Source organism: Nylanderia fulva, unplaced genomic scaffold (assembly GCF_048542155.1).
Source record: "Nylanderia fulva isolate GAGA-0341 unplaced genomic scaffold, ASM4854215v1 Scaffold7, whole genome shotgun sequence".
In the NCBI taxonomy this organism is placed as follows: domain Eukaryota; kingdom Metazoa; phylum Arthropoda; class Insecta; order Hymenoptera; family Formicidae; genus Nylanderia; species Nylanderia fulva.
The window spans coordinates 6,458,746-6,477,944 of NW_028190807.1; the positions used below are offsets into that span (position 1 = coordinate 6,458,746).

Here is a 19,199-nt window from a genome sequence, read left to right on the forward strand (position 1 = left end):
CAGCATGTATTATTAACGTCCTTATTTATATGATTGCATTGCTTTTATGTCAAAAGTTTAAAAACCTAGTGCAATTATTCAAGATGTAACTCTATCTAAATTATGTACGTAGATTTCATCGACTGATTTGCACGAAAAAAAATACAACCTACGCTATTAATTTAACATTGCAACAATAAGTCAAGTTCCTCATATTTTTTTTTTTTTCATTACATTACGCATTAGTAGTCAGTTCTGTTTTGCATTCTTACTTATGTACACACTACAGAAACCCCAAAACACAATCAATCGAAAATAGAACAAAAAATTAGTGCCATGTATATTACCATGATTTTGATGTTTAAACCTGAAACACAAAATCGTACGGGTACTCATTAATCACAAATGTACTTATTGAGATATATATATAGTATGTCTCAAAAATTAACACGAGCACTCTCTAGAGAATCATTTCTTTTTTTTCAACAGTGCCAATATTATCGATGACAGGAAGGAAGATACGAGGATGATGATACGTAGGAGAAGTGAAAAGGGGTGTTTTATGCGAAATAACTAACTAATAACCTTTAAGAGTATTTATTTTTGTTTCGCACTATACAGTTTGTACAAATCTTTTTCTTTCTTTCCGTATTCGCTTTCTCTCCCTCACTCTCACTCTCTCGCTGCTGACTATAATTGATGAGCATCAGTCTCGCAAATTAATCTAACAACATGTAGATTTTTATATATTCCTTATATTGTGTGTGCTCTGAATAATAATATTATTCCTGTCTCTCGATAACTCTCTTATAATAAACATAGTTGTGTTTCATAAGTTTCCAAATATCATTATAAATATATACTAAGCAACTACACAGAGATCTAGAATCTTAAATACTTCACTATTTATCTATAACCGATTTAAGTGGTGGCACTAATAAACTAATACGAGGTTTCAAATATTTTTCTGTGAATCAGAAACAAACATTATTCTTTATAAATACGACAGGTCCTATATAAAAACAAAAATTATAGGGCAGTGCAGGATATGTGTTCATAAAAGTTTACAACTGAAAGATAAATACAATAGATAAATTCTCGTATCACAAAAGAAAGTATCTATGTGTGCATCTGCACATAAGGGACTTTACACACATATATTTAACATTAGGGATACCAAGATAGGTAATACAACTGTCGTACTATGATACAAAAATAGTTAGTTGTAGTATCAATCAAATATATTCTTTCCTTCATTTTTTCTTTCTCGTGTCAGTGATATTCGATAAGAAAAATATTGAAGATGAAATTAATAGCGGCTTCGATCCTATGGATTTTGGGAAATATCTACAAACAGCTGATCGACAAACAAATATCGTTTCGTTTGTTGTCAATGTTCTAAATGAATTCATAACTGCATGCATACACATTTAACAAATTGTGAATGCTGCTGTACATTTTATCTGAGGGAAGAATTTTATTTCATAAATATATTTGAATTATTTGGGAATTTTAAATTATTCTTATTTCCAAATGATTGAAATGATATATGTATATATGAAAGCACATAATTATGTGAGATGCCAATAAACTGAAAGTAACAAAATTCTGTGTGTGTAACTTTTTATGTTATGATATCACAGAAAGATGTATTCTCTTAAATAAATCAGTAGATATTAAAATTTCTCAATATATAAAATTTTATACACATTTTTTATCTATGTATTATATAGTTTAATATATTAAGTCTATGAATAATATTTTGTCAAAGAAATTCTTTCATATATTTTATATATATTTTATATATATTTTATATATTATATATATTTTATATATATTATATATAAATATATATATGCAGGTGAGAAAAGAACTTTATCTGCGTATACATACAAAAAAAGACGCATTTCATTTCTTTATATCATTTTTCTTCATGGAAAAAGAAAAAAATATAAAGTTACCTACCTGTAAAACTTATAACATGTCTCGTAGACAAACTTGTCTCATTAGACAAACTCATTATTCGACCTGTGTATAAAGCTCAATTTATAGAATAGGGGACTGTACTATCACATGTAAGGATTATTTTGTTTTATTTTAATTATCAATATTGAATAGAGTTAAATATAAAATATAAGGAAATGCAACTTGAGATACCGAGATCCATATTACATCGCAATTGATTAAAAATTGTTACAACAAAATATTATTAAAAAAATGCAATTGTTCAATAATTTACTAACATTCCATATCTAGATTATTAAACCTCTGTAGTTTGTTAATAGCGGAAAAAAACAGAAAAATAAAAACGGAAAGAGAGAAAGAGAGAGAGAGAGAGAGAAAACAATATTTTTAGTAATAAATTGAATAAAAAAATAAAGCATAGCAGGAAAAGAGAAAATTGCTGCAAATAATATATAAAATAGTAATAATATGACATGATGTAAATATTGTGTTGGTTTTATATATAACTATATATATATATATATATAAATTCTTCATCAGAGATTTCTCCGCAAGAACCCAAGTAGCAAACCGACGTCATTAAACATTAAATGTCATTCTAACGTCTAATGACGTATACCCTTGCCATCTGGGAATTATCTGTTTACCAAGTACTTGTGTGTAAAAAAATATATACATATTTTTCCAGAATAAACTGTCAAAACAAAATAACGCGTCGTCCTCCGGAAGACGAGCAGAAAGAGCTCCACGCGCCTTTAAAAAGATCCCATTGAGGAATGTCTCTCCCCCATATGTACAAGTATACACACATAAACAAAGGCTTGCACATGGGTGCTTGCACGCCAAATGAATGGCACTATTATTGTGTGTCATAGGTACGCACGATCGTGTCTAAAAAACCGACCGACTTTCCTAGTATCTGGTAAACCCATCGATCGATCGACGAGAAGGGTCGTCACGGAAAAGAGGGGGAGGGAAAAAAGGGGGGAGGAAGGTGGGGGCGCGATATACGTCCAATAATTATATCCTAACGTAGGAACGCCTCGCGACGAGCCACGTCGATTTAAAAGACGGACCCCAGCGAGACCGAAAGAATAACAATATTATACATCCTGAATGATATACATTTCCGAGGACGACGACGCGCGACGAGAGAGACACGATTAGGTATCCCTCGAACGGAGAGACTTACCTGATAGACGGCCGCTCGTGGCAGATCGAGACAAACTGCGCAGCAGAGGATACCGCCCAGGCGGTGCTCCAACTTCTGCTCGGTCTTGGCGGCGTCGTCGGCCCGCGTCGTCGTCCTACGTCGTTTCTTGTCCGGCTCGTGGAAGTCCTCGGGTTTGTCGAGGTCCTCGCGGATCGGCGTCGCGTGGCCGGTGGCCGCCGTCGTCGCGGCGACCTGCTCCGAGACGCCGCTCGACGATGCAGGCTCGTTGCTCGGGTCCGCCATGTTGCTTGTTTTGGAGTTTTCCCCTGAGCGAGCGCGAGAAATGCGCAGATGTCAAAGAGACGCCTGGTCTGGGTCTGCTGTCTCTCCTCCGTCTCTCTCTCACTCTCTCTCTTTCTCTCTCTCTCTCCCTGACCTGACGTAATATAAACGCGCACTCGATCTCCCCCTCCTGTCACTACCACCTCCACTACGCTGGCTGCTACCGGATAGTTCTCTCTCTCTTCTCTTCTCGTTCCAGCTGGCCCTTTTTCGCTCTAGCAGGGCTCATGGCCGGAACTCCCTGGCGAACAAAGACGGATGTTGACTTCAGCGACTGCAAGGCTAATTTTCTTCTTCTTTCAATGACTTACTTAATAAGAGATGTAGGTGTATATAACAGCACACATACCCCGAAGACATTCAGAGAACATCGTGATGTTCGAATATCCTCTGGATGTTCTCTGAATTTTCTCAAAATATCTTTCGGTTATGTTGTGCTAGCAGGGAATTTTGTACAAATAATTTAATAGATTATAATTAATCAATTCGCATTATCGCTAAAGAATGTGTAAATTTTAATATATGATAAGCGAAAAGATTATATATATATATATATTTAGTACCGTTTACTCGCATTTTACACACACCACGTTTGTATAATTCTTCAAACAATATAAATGATTATAAATACTTCTAAACGATGTCATACGTACATGACATATTCCGCGAGGTTATGCTTTGACATCTGAAATTCGACGAAAGTCGAAAGGGAGAGATGTAGAATCGATAGACAATCGATCGAGAATATCGATCGATTAATATCGATCGAGCGCGCACGCGTTACGTCACGCGTAGAAAGTCGCAAATTTCTGACAGTTCGCGCGCGAGATGACGCGAGCGAGGAGAGATGCGCGATGAATCAGCTGGAGATCGATCGATCGCGCGATTCCTCTGCGCTCGTCATTCGGACACGGCACGCGTCACGTCACGCGTTGGAGGGGTCAGTGATCGAGGAACGCCACGCTGCTTTGTTTATGCCGTCGTGGGACGACTCCGGCAGGGATACGTGAGTTTTCAATCGCGCTTTGTTTACAGAATCCGTAATTTCACGCTCGAAAATGAAACGCATATTATTCGTATTTTTATACAGTACATTTTCTTAATTAGTCAGACGAAAGAAAGAAAATCTTGGTGTGAGAAACTATAAATTTATATGTAAAAATAACCTCCTTTTGATCCGTGAGAGAATATTAAAATTATTCGAAATAAAGAGCTGTTTATATGATTCATTATCGACCAATTGAATATATTTATCGTAACAAAATCGTGCATTTTATAATTATGCGGGGTCAGTGATCGAATAAACGTCATTTTTGTCTATTTCGATGGACGCAACATTTTTTGCGCATGCAATAATTCCTTCGTAAATTTATTTACTTCAAAAAAATTTCTAGAGGAATATGTATATAATATTATATGCAAGTAGTAAAATAATAATTTTTGATGATAATTTATAATAAGATATATTTATGACGCATTTTTGATTAATTTTTACACTTGGCATTTAGCTCCGAAAAATATATATATCTATATAATTCTTTGTCTTCATAATTATATCAAATATGAATTTAATATATATACTTTATATAACCTTATAGAAACCAACAAAAATATATAAATAAAATTAATATGATACAAGCGCAAATAAAAAAAAATATAAAAAAATTTTTTAAATCGTATATCAATATTCAGCGTTAAATGCAAAATGTAAATCAATATTATTTTCCAAAGTATAATCACGATCTCGTATTTACTTTCGTAGATACACAATTATTTTTAACCACAAATATTTATACACAATATAAAAATTACGAGACGTCGAAAAAAGCTATGCTCCTTGAAAAAAAAGAACTAAAAAGAAAATTTTTATTATTGTAAAGTAAAAAATATTAAATCTTTACAATCGGGAAATTAAAAAAAAAATTGTTGCAGTGTCTTATTCGATTCTTAAATTGAGATAGTGTCATTTATTAGAGATAGTATGATAGAGTAATTTTGGAATTTTAAAAATTAGAAATTCTTTCATGCAATTTTACAAATATAAATATGAATTCTTATAAATTTATACAAATTATTAACTATTGTTTGGTTCGTTCTAAAGTGAATTTCGTGAAATAGTCTAATTCATGAATTAAATGTGCACAATTTTTAGGATACAAGAAATTATATCGCTTTAGCTACATTAATTCAACTTGTCAGTTTTTTTTATTAATTTACTTTAGTATTGCTGTCGCCAATTCATATTATGTATTCGCATATAATTATTTTCTCAAATTTGCACACCGAAAAATAAGAGAATGTCATAATCAAATCTTTTTAAACACATGTTTATTTAACAATTTTCCACAACGTTATGAAAGATACACTATATTAATAAAATCGTAAATAAGACATGTAGATTTTTCTGTACATAGAAACTGCACACAAAATAATTATATGCGAATACTTTTTAATTTTCACGCTGATTATACAATTACATAAGGATTTGATTACGAACAATTCATTTTTTCGTGATTAAAGAGTCGACATACTGTAAGTTTTTCGAAAAGCTCATTATTCTGTTTATCTTTCACAAATTACTATCAATAGATATAAAAATAATGATTATTATTTATTAAAAAATTTGTTTAAACTACTATAATACATCCTACTTACCTACTGATAAAAATTATTTGCTGTCAAAAGATTAACATAATTAATTAAATGAATTAAATATATTTAATATATATATAATAATATATTTAAGAATATATTATTATATAATTATATTTATATTTATTATTAAATATATAATATATTTAATTAATATATTTAATTTAATTATTACATTTGATTGCGTATATGATGCATTCAATCAAATATAGTTTGTTATTAAAAATTATATATAGAAACAGATTTCGCCAATTTTATCAATCTCAAAAATCAAGTTTAATTAACTATGTACTTGGAATGTTACAACTGTTACACCTTTATCACTTTATCACACTCTTTGCTATTTGTTAACTTAGTATTTTTGTATATAGTTTTCTCTGCAATTCTGTTGTATCAGAGAAATTTTGTTATATCAGAAAATTCGAAAAAAATTTACAGTAGCTACTCTATAAAACGTAGAAGAGTAGAAAAAACTCTTGACAATTTTATCATTGCTTAAATATGAATAATTTTTTTTTGCTAGACGTTATACAACCGAGAATGTATTTTAGACGGCTGTCAATTTTGTACTTTCCATAGTATTTCTGAAATATCCTCTCTTTCTCTCTCTCGCTATGTCATGCTTAAGAATTGACGTACCTAATTGTTCTCCGATAATCTAGAATACGGAATATTCAATTCTATTAACAGTAATGTTTTTTATACGCTGTGTAATTATTGCTCGGCATAAATAGCCTCTCTCACGCTATAATCGACGCTCACAGTCTCCATCAATCACACATAAGTTGTAAACTCCAGTAGATTATTATACTGGAGACATGTGTATGATATCATAAATAGTCTCTTTCTATGTACATAGAATTATATAACATACTTAATTTATTAGTATTTACAAATACACATAGCTTCGTCAGATTGTGTATAAAATAACTTTCGTCCACGTGAAAGTTTCTTCTCGAAAATTAGTTTTTTTCGAGAAAAAGTTTATTCCATTTCACATACGCGCTGTATACGTGATTTTACCATTTCTCAATTTGTCATTTAGAATCTGTTCTGAGCAATATCGTTTACATCTGTAAATTGATGGATCGACAAAAATTACAATATATTCGTGAATCTATAATCGAAAATCTTATAATTTTATGATCTTACATATGGCTTTACCGCACCTGTCGCAGCACGATCCGTTTCTGTTGTTACATCGCTATTTAATGACTCCGGTAGTTTAACTTTGCTGACTCGTTGAGTTTCCATTTCAGACAGAGTCGCGAACATTATGCTGGTGGAATTTTTCAATCCATTATACGATTGTTCCAATTGCTTGAATTTATTGATTAGTTCTACATCCGTCGCACGTATCTCGTTCACCTGCGTCAATCATTATTAATGTTAATAACTAAAGAGTTTAACTAAACATTATCGTTCAGTAGGATCTTTAAAAGCGTTCGATACACACCTTTTCCGTTAATTGTTGAATTGATGCTAAAACGGAAGTTTGTTCAGATACTTTAACGCATTCTCCTTGTAAAGACATCACTGTCGTGTTAATGGCTGCAGTTGCTTCTTGAAGCGAGACTAGCTTTCTCTTCACATATGAAACATATATACATTTATGATCGATACATTTTATCTAAGCATATATATATATATATATATACACACACACACACATATATGTATATATGTACACGCTATTAAATTGACAGTATACACTTACGCGATCTTCATCTTGATCGTCGGCAACCCATTGCAATTTGCTCGACAAGGTTTTGTTAATATGCGTTAGATTATTCATTAAATGTGATATTGTAAAGTTTAGTTTGTCAGTCTTAACTTGCGTTTCGTCGGTACTCAAAATTTGAGGCTTTTGAGTGACATTCGACAATTCTACCATAGATTGCTAAAAACAGATACGTTTGATTAATTAATTTGTCAATATTTTTATATTTAGAAAATAATTGTCACTTCTAATATCGATTTTTACCTTAATACTGCTGACGTTTTGCTGCATAGCAGTTTGCGCATCTTGTATCCTTACATTTGTCTCTTTTAAAGTGTCCACCGTAGCTCCCAGATCTCTTATTTGACTACCGAAGGTCGCGACGCTAGCTGACAGTTCATTTAAGCGTTTCGGCAAGTTGGCCATTTCGGGCGCGGCTTGGAAGTAATCCTGCACTTTATGCAAGTCCTGTTGAATGTGTGCCAGCTGCAAAAGTATTGATCCGAAAAAGAGCATATGAGTCATCTCTACCAATATCCCGGATCAGATTATTAATCGACGTTACTCTCGCGCGATTTTTACCTGTATCGTAGAATTATTTATTTGCTGTTTGAGATCAGATAGTCTGGCGAAAATAATCGATTGATTATTCTGAAGGTCTCTCGATAACGAATGACATTTCTGCAAAGCATCCGGCACACCTTCGCTGCCCGCTATCACTGTAATTTTACGACAGAGTTATATATGTACATTAACATAACATAAATTTAAATTTAAATATTCTGTATGAAAGGTTCTAATTAAAAATATGTTTACAAAAATTATTTTTCATAATATTAAATACAGAGATATAAAAATGTAAGTGACACTTCGAGCTCATATTTATTTGTACGTTTGCATTTTCGATTAAATACACATTTTTTTCTTCCACAATGCATAGCTTAAATCAATCATTTATAATCACACGAAACATGTCGCCGTATATATCTTTGCAAATGTTAGACCAGTACCTTGGTCTAACTCGGTTCGTAGAGCGGTAAGCTGTTGACGAACGTCGATGAACAGCCATATTAAACTAGCGGTCGCTAATACGGAGGCACATGCCAAAAAGGCGTTGCAAGCCTTGAAAAATCCAGGACAACCTCGACCTCGTCTACCTCTGCATTTACGACCGCCTCTGGTAGAAACGTTCCGGAGTATTCCAGAGTACTCCGAACGATCATCGCTGCTGTCTGTTAACAACTCCTGGGAAAGATGAGAAAAACAAACAAATTGAAAGAAAATCAACTCGCAACATTTTATATAACAATATTTTATTATTTCTTATCCTTTCTTCTTATAATGTTAATCATTGTTAGACAAAACAGAATGTTCTCTATTCAATTGTTATCTATTCTTATGTGACTCATTCTTTTATCTCAATTTCAGGTTGAATCGATATTTATATCAGTATGTATATCAAATGAATTCGCGGAAAAGAGAGTATATCAGTTAATTGATTTGTATGCTTGCAGGTTGTTGAGGAATTGTTGATGTTTCTGACATTCCTGGATATCTTATCGCAATGAAGAGTCCGTCTTCGAGAATTTGTCTGGATTATTAATCACCTGGGAGCTGCGTTTGCCGGAACTTCGACGGGAAACGGCGTGCGCCGGTGCAAGAGCGTCGAGCTCCTTCCGCTTCTTCATCTTCTTCATCGGCTGACGAAGCGGCACCGTCACTGCCACCGAGTCCATTTCAAGTAATACCACGCCACCTATCTTTTTAGAATATCTTCGGCGTGACTTCTCCCCAGGTATTTACACTTCACTTCTGGCGTTTCCTGAACACCACACGATCATCGCGTGGAATCCTTGATCGATCATTGTCAATATTGAGCAACTGTTCGATTAAAAACGGCACTGCGTGCACTTATAGAGAAAGACTCGTGCAATGTCTCAAAATAACGTAGCTGCTCACGAGAATTAATCAAAAGGCTTTTGAAGAGAAACCTCACGATTAGTCTACATTTTCGTCTTCGACTTTCGCACTCTTAGAACTTGTCAGTTCGCACTTTAATTAATTTGGAGTTTTCGTTGTCTGAATCTTAAACGCGCCACATATATCTATAACATGTGATTCATGTCGTTGATGAATAATATAATAATTGTGTGTGATATGATTGAGTTATTGCTACCAAAATTTTTTTAAGACAAAGTTTCTGGTGTTTATAAAAATTGTGCTTTCGGTGGTTCTTGAGAAACACAAATGTCGTTGAAAAACGTAGTGGGTTATCAAGATAAAACACATTAACGCAATAGATAATTCCTCAAGATAACTTTTGATAAGCGCGCTTGAATTAATAGCACGATTGAGCTAGGTAGATATCAGAACTATAATTCGATATGACTATATGCAAAAATTATAAGCGTCGATGGATTCTAAAAAATCGCGAACGATCCAAGAAATATAATTTTAATTAACTGACGAAGCTACTTTACTACAGATAATTGGGAGACCTGTTTACTATTTTACTGACTCGCCAATTGTTTACAGCTGAAGAGCCAGATCATAATAAATTCAATTAAAACGTAATTAGTATTTTATTATCACAGAGATAGCAGCACACGATAAGTAATACACAACAATACGTCGCGATTAAACCGCACCACTATTTCTTACATCATAATTCCGAAAAAGCTAGAGAGAAACCGGTATAATTTCGGCGCAGAATTACATAATTTTTATATATGTAGATGTACGAAAAAAAAATGAAACGGTTACATCAATCACTTCTATTGTCACCAACCGGATAGATTATTTTCACGTGATTACGTGTCGCGGAAGTCCTACATCGTTGGAATTATACAGATTTTAATATATGCGGATTATATATAAATGTATATACAAATTTCAATATTAATTCCGAATTTCACAGGCGCGGAACAGTTGTACTTCGCACGTGCCGAACATCGCACCGACATATCCCTCACTGAAGTTTTATCAGCCGGCTGACACTTTGCCAGCCGCGGTAGTCTGCGGTAGCAGCAGGTGAATCGCGCACGCGATCGGAAAGCTGGCACTAAATTGAACGCACGTGACACATGGTCATCAAAGAGATCTTACCGGTGCACGCGGACGACTATTATGCCTTCAAGTGAGAGAATAACAGCGTAGAAATTGCTCGACCACGACGACGACGAAAAGACAGACAGAACCCACTGATAAGAGCAATCGTTGTCGGGGCGTTAATGTTTTCAAGGCTCTTTTTTACAATTCTCTAGTAAAAGCAATAAATATAATAATGTGAAATGTTATTCCATGTTTCGTCATCTTGCCGAACACAATCTACCGTCTGTATCTTTAACAAAATTTAATACTACTTAATATTGCAATTTAATAATTTCATGATCTATTTTAGAGTTGACATTTTATTTTATTGTGGAGAGTACTTATTTTTTAACAAATTTATATCCACAATGCAAATTGTCGTCTAAAGGCGAAAGAGAAAATTATAATCTCAAAGAATTACAGTCTTGAAATTAACTTTAGAAATTAATTAGATATAAGAAAGAGAGAGAGAGAGCAAGAGACCGTAATAAATTATTAATGTTTTATTGTGAGCCGCAAAAAAAATTATACTTTTTGTTTCCACACACACACACACACACATTTCGCGATTGAGACCGAATCATTTAAATCCGAGACGATAGCGTTATCTTGACATTTAAATTCGTTGGCATTGATATTGAACTAATAAAATTACATATTCTCCAATTACAGTGAAGTATCGAAAATTTACATTCGCAAAAAGATATTCTCTCGCTTGAAGGCCGTTTAAAGGCCGTTTGTCCCGCGATCTATTAAATCGAAGAGATTTAAAGAGCTTCTAGCGTGATGATACGACGGTCGTTTGAACGGAAAGATGTCGGCGACACAATTACGTCTGCGGCCCTGAGCTCGATAAGATACCGATATGAGAGAGGAAAAAAACGTATAATTTTGTTTGTCGTAAGCACGCATAGTTTCAGTAGTTTTATATATATATATATATATATATATATATATTTAATATTTAAATTAAATATAATATAACACATCTAACAAAACGTATATATTTGACTTAAATACTTATATATGTTCAATTAACAAAATAGTAATTTAATTGAAAGATTTAATCAAATTAACACAAGATTAAGAAGTCTTCAAAATTAATATGCAGCTTTTATTGCTAATCAAATTAGCGGTTTTATATATGTTTTATGACTTTATAGGGATGCTATAACTTTATAAAATATAAGAAAAATTCGGTGATCAGAAGAGTGACACTAGCTTTATGTAACGTCGCGACACGTGTTCATATTATAGTTTTTTTTAAAAACTTCAAAAGAATTACATTCACGCGATAGTTTCGAAATATTTGAGTATATTTTGTGATGAATACGAAGATATGCAAATATGCTGATTTTTCCAGAGTTGACGAAAACAGAGACGTAATTTTGTCGCATAACATATACAAAAAGAAGACATCCGATTATACTTTAATGTCATTAATTCCGTTTAATTCGTTACGTTCGCGATGACTAAATATTCTTCGTTAATCTAGTATAATTAAGTTGCGTGACTGCGTCTCTGTGTTATCGCGTGTATATCTTTCGCAGTATTTTGAAATGCTTATTGCATGTCACATTCGAAGGATACGACAACGCGCAAACGAAGAAAGAAACACATGTATCTGTAACATATTACGCATCGCGATTAATAATAACCCGTTAATTAAGCCGGTACTTAATCATTTGTTCGCGCGCAAAAATTTTTATCGCATAATAGCAGCCGGTTGATCTCATCGCGATTAATTAATATTTCCTTCTATACACGTGGAATTTTTTCATTAGGATCTTCCATGTAAATTAATACATTTTCACATAAATTATCGCAAATTATTTATATCTAATTACTCGAAAAAAAATATTTTAGTGTCATATAGCATTAATTTATATAAAAGACAATCCTGCAAATATACTAAAGAGTACAACAAAAAATAGTTTAAAATTAAATAAAATAAATATAAGAGGCGATGAACAAAATATAAATTAATTAATTAACTTTTTCCTAATTATTTCCACCGGAAAAGATTAACTCTAAATTCGTAATCTCTAATTAATAATTTATTATCGACTATGAGAGCGTGTATCTGAAATCGAATATCGGAGCATACGTTAATTAAATTTCGAAAGCAGAAGAAAGAGTCACGGAAGCGAGATATATCGACGATATGTCAACTCGAGAAGCCAGCGTTTCTATATATGTGCGTGTGTTCAAATATTTATTGCACTTGCGTCAATAGTGAGAGGTACAGTCGCGTTCTCGCACTTAACGATGATAAATCGCGTGTATCTTGTCCTCCACTCTTCTCCTTCCATCTTAATAAAAAAAAGAATAAAAAAATAAAAAGAGACCAGTAGGAATCATAGAATAAAAAAAAAGTGACGTGAATTTTTGTATTGTATTTTCTCGCCGTGCGCATTTGACGTCGATCATGTTGACATTGAACGTGCGATTGTATTATTATTGGCTATCGAGCGAATAATATAAAAGTCAGACTCGGAGAAGGTCGTATTTATACAGACCACGAATGCAAAATTATGTTAATGTTAAACAGACATTTTTATGCTCCTCATAATCGTCTCGCAGAAGGTTTAATCTTCATTCAGTCCTTATCCAATTCACCGCTTTCTAATGTATTTTGTAAACGATTTCTTTCTAATTTTGCTCGCATTAAGATTATATTTGTCTAAGCAATTAATATTCTCCCCATGTTAATTTTGCTCTTCAAATTGTTTCATTCTCTTCCATTTAGTCAAATCCTATCCTCGTCCTTCCGGCAGCTCCCATTTTTAATAACGCGCGGCGAGAGAAATAAAGGGATTCGAGGAAGAAAAAAAAGTGAAGGACCAGGAAGAGTGGGAGAGACGAGAGCTCTCATGTATGCAGAACTTGACCTACGAGGGGGATGAATTATAGAAGCGATTCTCTAATCGATTGCCGCGCGAACGGACGGAAACGGGCGGACGGCGGTGGCGTTTTCGCTTATCCGACGATGATCCTGACGAGAGATCCGCGCCGATTTCGGATTATTTATTCTCCGTCTGGATGCTTAGGCGAACAATAGAATTACACGAGGCACACCTCGGCACACGCGACGAAAATTCGCGACGAAGAGCTCGGCGATATCATAAAAACGGCGGCACTTTGCCAGCTGCGCCGTCGTCTGATATCGACTGGCCGAGGGTTGGTAGGCGACTGAGGTCCGCTGGGGGGTTTCTCTCTGATAAGAATGCATCTACGGCTCATAGGGAATTTCAAACGGCGCCGCCGCGCCGAATTTGATAACGTCGCGAGTCAAAGTTGTTGATTGTTATTATCATTATTTATCAGCTGATTTTTAGTACAATTCCTCTTTAATCACCTAAGAAAAATTGCAGGATGAATGATATAATAATAGTGATTAAATTAATTAAATTATATAATAATGATTTGCGCGAATTAAATTTATGTATACGAGAAAAGTGATAGGTATGATTTTGATCATAATTTTGGTAAAATGATAATAAAAATAATTATATTACGTTACGCGCTAAATTTATCTATTTAATAAGTTAGATTTACCTGTTCTTAAAATAAATTTAGACAAGATAAACAAAGAATAAAAATTAATGTGTAACTATTATGATTAAGGTGATTTTCTAATTTGAGTAAGTCACACATTTTTTATAATATATATATTATCTCATTGGAATTTTCATATATCATATAATTGTTCGTTTAAATTAAAATGAAAGATTTGACTTTCTATACATCAATATATGACCAATGATTATGAAAGAAAAAAGGGAAGTATAATGAAAGAGATAGGAAGTATATACATAGCGGATGATATTCAATGCAATTAGATTTAATTAGAACCTTTCACACTTTAATTTCGTGCATGACACAATTCAATTGACAATTCTTACTTACCAGATAATAAGCTTGTTATGCGATTCAAAGTAGTATTTACCTGACTTTAAGGATATATCCATTTTCTTAATCTCGCCATACAATATAGTTGCCAGCCAAGATAATGCAATTAACCAAAATGTGATTAATATTGCCGCCAACCACAGAGACACAACGCGTATACCCGCCTTATTACATCCACAAGAATTATTATGGCTTGTCCTAGACAAGATCCGTGATCTCTGCCGCCTGTAATTATGTAAATTAAAAAACATTGCATTTTTATTTAAGAAGCTACGATCTTAATTGTCCAATCTCTTATTTATTTATAAAGTACAAATTATTATTTATATATAATCATATATATTTTTATATATAAATATATGTATAAAATTTAAATATATAATTATAATATAAATTAATACACATATATACTTATACATAAATTATATGTGTATATAATATATTTATTTTTTATATATTTTATATACAAAAGTAGAAATACAGACATCAATTTTTTGAATATGTCAACAAACCAACCGTTTGACTTTCTTCTTTTTTTGAGGTGGGAGGATCAGATCGGCGCTGTCAGAATTGCTGTCCGATAACAGATCGAGCAAATTGATGATCTCCTTGGAATTGGACTCCTTCATTCTCGTCGTGAACATGTGTCGTGTGTCATGAACTGTCAAAATCGTCGAACAGTCGTGGCCGATGTAATGTCATAACCTCTACGATTTATTATGTGCTACAGTCACGAATGAGCTATGGTATGATAATTCTATATTATCCCTTTTCACTCTCTTCAGAAATTTCTCTTTAAATTTCTTCAGAATAATTGTATATAATTCTATGTACTTTACGAGTTAGGGAATGAAATGTAACTTGCACTTGTCACAACATAACCTGTACAAATTAATCCTTTCAAATGTAGCTTCTCTTCTTTTCTTTCCAGATTCTCCTCCTTTTCCCTCCGCCTAATAGTCGGCTATTGATGCGACATCTATCGTCATCTTCAGGAAATTTCTCTCAAATGTCAAATTTATCCGTGGAGTCTTTGTTTCCTAACAATGGTGGATACGTTCCAACTAACATATATTATTTTGCACTGGAAAAATCTTCGTTTGCGATATTAAAAAACATAAAGCAGGTAAAAAAACAGATATACAGATACTTAAAAAAATTATATATAATATGGACATATAGTAGATAAGTTCTAAAGAAAATATTACTTTACAAATTGATGAACAATAAAATAAATCTTTTTATTACACTATATAAGTTTCTTGGTGGAAAAAAATATAGAAAAATATGTTTAAAATATTTTATGTTAAAATATGTCATGCTACATCAGAAAGTAGAAAATAAGAGTTAGTTACTAATTTATAATTATATATATATATATATATATATATATATATCTACATAAACAATAATTATCGATTGCATATTATTTAATAGTTATATTTATGAAATTGTTTAAATGTATAATAACAATTTTATGAAATCAATCAAAATTAATATTGGACGCTAGTAGTGAAAATAATCTTGGTAAAATTAATTTCGACGTAACTAGAAATTTTATTCAATAAATTCACGACGTTTCGACCATTTGGTTGTGGTCCTTATCAAGTGAGAATTCCATCAATTAAAATGCGATTAGCACAACAGAAAACCGATCTTATTTAAAATTAATAGTTAAAAGAGGAACACTTCTCATCTCCATGATGTTTTGTTAACGACGTCAACGGAGTCACTTGATAAGGACCACAACCAAATGGTCGAAACGTCGTGAATTTATTGAATAAAATTGCTAGTTACGTCGAAATTAATTTTACCAAGTTAACTTTATAAAAGTTATTTATACGACAACAAAAGCGCAAGGCAGAGAAAAAAAGACATAAAAGAAATAATTTTATAATTGATTTTAAGAATATATATATAAAAGAAAATATATATACAGATATGTTTTTAAAATAAGATAAATTTTCGAATTTTTAAAATTTTCATTAATTTTTCGTAAACTACACTAATATATATAGAGATTCGAGATTTCTTCAGCTTGCACAATGCGCTCGATATAGTTATTCAGAAATTTTATATTAGAAAGATATCTTGATAAATTCCATATGTTAAATTATCAAGTATTTATTACAAAATCTCACGCTGTCGTCTGGCCGTTTGGTTGGCTGGATGTGACACAGCCGAATTTCAAACAATATCAGCTATGCCGACATCTTGCCTCCTAGACGTCCAGTTATAAATACAAGAAAAAGAGATCATTTTATATATATTTAACTGCGTAAGATATAAAAGATGTTTTTTAAATAATCGGAGAAGTTTTTTCTCTTTTACTTACATCGTAACTAAATATAAATTTTTACATACACAATTAACTTCTCTATTTTCTTTAGATTTTATAAGAGTTATATTTCAAGATAAGATATATTTATTTCTTCCTGTCAAACACGTGTGTTTAATAAAATAATTATTTTAAAAAATACAAAATAATCGATAAAAAATATATTAATCTAAGAAAGAAAAGTATTATATTTGCATTGCATGAATATTCGAAATTTATATTATATATATATCAAAATATTTCATCTTATTAAAAAAATTCAATAATATTTAGTTTCATTTAATAAGAATATATCGAAGAAACCTAATTGTCAATTTTTAGCGTACTTACGACTTGAGTTATTAATGATATTCTGAAGTTTCCAATTGTTCACCAATCTCATATCACTTCCTTAACAATTTTAAAGGAGAAAAAGGAAGAAAGAGAAAAAAGAAAATAATTTCAAAAAAATTAATCCAACGAAGCGTTTTCAATCCGAGGATCGCAATGTTTCAACAAGAATTTTTTATAGATAAATTGGAGAATTCGGAATCGGGCAATGGCGGGACATGGTGGAGCCGCTCCGACACTTTTATGAATCCCGAAGGCACCTGCACCTGTACGAGGCTGGAGGTTCGCCAAAGAACTGATAGCGTGGGCGTCGAAGACATGGACATAAAGACACGTGCATGTACCTGTGCGCATCGGCACCTTTGAGAGGGGGATCGAAGTCTTTTACCTTCCTACTTCATTGGCTGGATTCAAGGTGTTTCGAACCGGCCTCTTTTCACTCTTCGCTCTTTTCATTGCGAATCATCGCTCTTTCTATTATTCTCCCTATAACAATAACAAGAGATAAACTCTTAAGCGATCGGAAGCACAATTTATATTGCATATCGTTGACGGAAGAATTAAATTATTAAATTACACATTAATCTTAATGTTCATGCATGTAATTATAATCTTTCCATAATTAATTTCGACAATTTTGTTGGTAAACATTAAAAGAATCGATAACTGTAAAGATTAACTTATTTAATCGCAATTTCGTTCGAGAGATTTCGCGCAAATAAAAAGCTGATTATTATAACTTGCGCAACAGGGTGATACTTCCGTCAACGATAATTTAAGCGTTAGGGCTTTCAACCGGAAGTATGCACCCAAAAAAGCATCTTTTAACAATCCCCGCTGGAATGAGAATCTCATCCATATATACATATATACACATATACACGTACCACACGCTATGCACGTTCGCAGGATCCTAATGTTCTTCGTGACTTCCGGTACCGGGCGTATACTCGCGGAGGAGTCGATCAACGATGCGGCTGTCGGTGGCCGGATATGGCGAAGAACCGGTCGACCAAATCGTTCGGCGGGCGTCTTCTTGATTTTTTCATGCCGATCACGCGTAACCCGTGTAACAAATACCGAGCACCGATCGATGATATCATATCCATTGTGTACATAGACGGGCACTCGCGCTTATTTTGCGCGCATCTTTTTTTTCCTAGACCGGTGTCATTATCATTCCATCATAGTGGCATCATAAACGTGGATATTAAAATCGGTATATGCGGCTTCGCGGTGGATTTTGATGGTTTAGTCGTGCGATTTTTTATGTTGGTTCGCGACGGTCGTGATGATTGGCGTAGAGTCTATTTTTCTCATGTTTATAGCACGGAGAAGGGAACCAAGTTTACATATCGGTTGTTCCAGAAACCGCAAAAAATCAAAATCGTATTCAACGACCGTATCTCTTCAATCCTTGATTATATTATTTATCGAAAGGAATTCTAATTTTTCGAGACAAATATTGTAAAATTAATATAATAAGTAAAAGAATTTTCTGATAATTTTTATTTCATTTTTTCCTTCTGATAAGAATTTATCTTCTTCTTTAAAATCTCAAACAAATAAAATACTCGTCTCAATACACATACATGCACATACAATATAGCAGTAGTATCAGTAGCATATTGTATTTTGTATTGCCTCATTGATTATTCCTCGTACATTAGGAATGTAACGAATTTATTTACGTCATAAATAATCGAATCTCAGCGTAC

The 19,199-nt window shown here is 32.9% G+C and overlaps 3 protein-coding genes and 1 long non-coding RNA gene across 12 annotated transcripts in view; 1 reads left to right on the forward strand and 3 right to left on the reverse strand.

Moving 5' to 3' along the window:
• LOC114940905 (zinc finger TRAF-type-containing protein 1 homolog) overlaps positions 1 to 4,130 on the reverse strand; it is a 6,595-nt gene extending 2,465 nt beyond the window's left edge. The window contains exons 1-2 of one of the 4 annotated variants that reach the window (XM_085488670.1): positions 4,003 to 4,130; positions 3,137 to 3,680 (exon numbers count right to left, since the gene is read on the reverse strand). In XM_085488670.1, the coding sequence (XP_085344796.1) occupies positions 3,137 to 3,400 (264 nt within the window). In that variant the 5' untranslated portion in view covers positions 3,401 to 3,680; positions 4,003 to 4,130. Of the gene's footprint in view, positions 1 to 3,136; positions 3,714 to 3,750; positions 3,971 to 4,002 lie in introns of those variants that run through there. The other 3 variants (XM_085488671.1, XM_085488668.1, XM_085488669.1) reach the window with 3 other exon arrangements.
• The window catches only part of LOC114929660 (uncharacterized), a 20,795-nt gene continuing 5,689 nt past the window's right edge, over positions 4,094 to 19,199 (forward strand). The window contains exons 1-5 of one of the 5 annotated variants that reach the window (XR_014926103.1): positions 4,094 to 4,445; positions 9,326 to 9,606; positions 15,355 to 15,559; positions 15,745 to 15,939; positions 17,663 to 17,896. This is a non-coding gene — a long non-coding RNA (uncharacterized LOC114929660). Of the gene's footprint in view, positions 4,446 to 9,325; positions 9,607 to 10,728; positions 11,588 to 15,354; positions 15,723 to 15,744; positions 15,940 to 17,662; positions 17,897 to 19,199 lie in introns of those variants that run through there. The other 4 variants (XR_014926104.1, XR_014926100.1, XR_014926101.1 and 1 more) reach the window with 4 other exon arrangements.
• On the reverse strand, positions 5,618 to 9,547 carry LOC114929658 (uncharacterized). Its single transcript, XM_029301242.2, is given in 9 exon segments — positions 5,618 to 7,144; positions 7,147 to 7,164; positions 7,261 to 7,459; positions 7,548 to 7,676; positions 7,809 to 7,991; positions 8,076 to 8,297; positions 8,394 to 8,530; positions 8,822 to 9,056; positions 9,419 to 9,547. Coding segments are annotated over 9 exon segments (1,311 nt in total). The 3' UTR covers positions 5,618 to 7,085.
• LOC146720423 (uncharacterized) lies at positions 9,853 to 15,952 on the reverse strand. Of its 2 annotated transcripts, XM_085488672.1 has the most exons (4): positions 15,330 to 15,952; positions 14,851 to 15,038; positions 13,130 to 13,213; positions 9,853 to 9,916 (listed from the first exon to the last, which is right to left on the reverse strand). In XM_085488672.1, the coding sequence occupies exons 1-3, from the start codon at positions 15,455 to 15,457 to the stop codon at positions 13,164 to 13,166; spliced, it is 366 nt and encodes a 121-aa protein (XP_085344798.1). In that variant the 5' UTR covers positions 15,458 to 15,952; the 3' UTR covers positions 9,853 to 9,916; positions 13,130 to 13,163. The 2 variants fall into 2 exon arrangements, with proteins under 2 accessions (XP_085344798.1, XP_085344799.1); XM_085488673.1 differs by lacking the exon at positions 13,130 to 13,213 and having other exon boundaries at positions 15,330 to 15,943.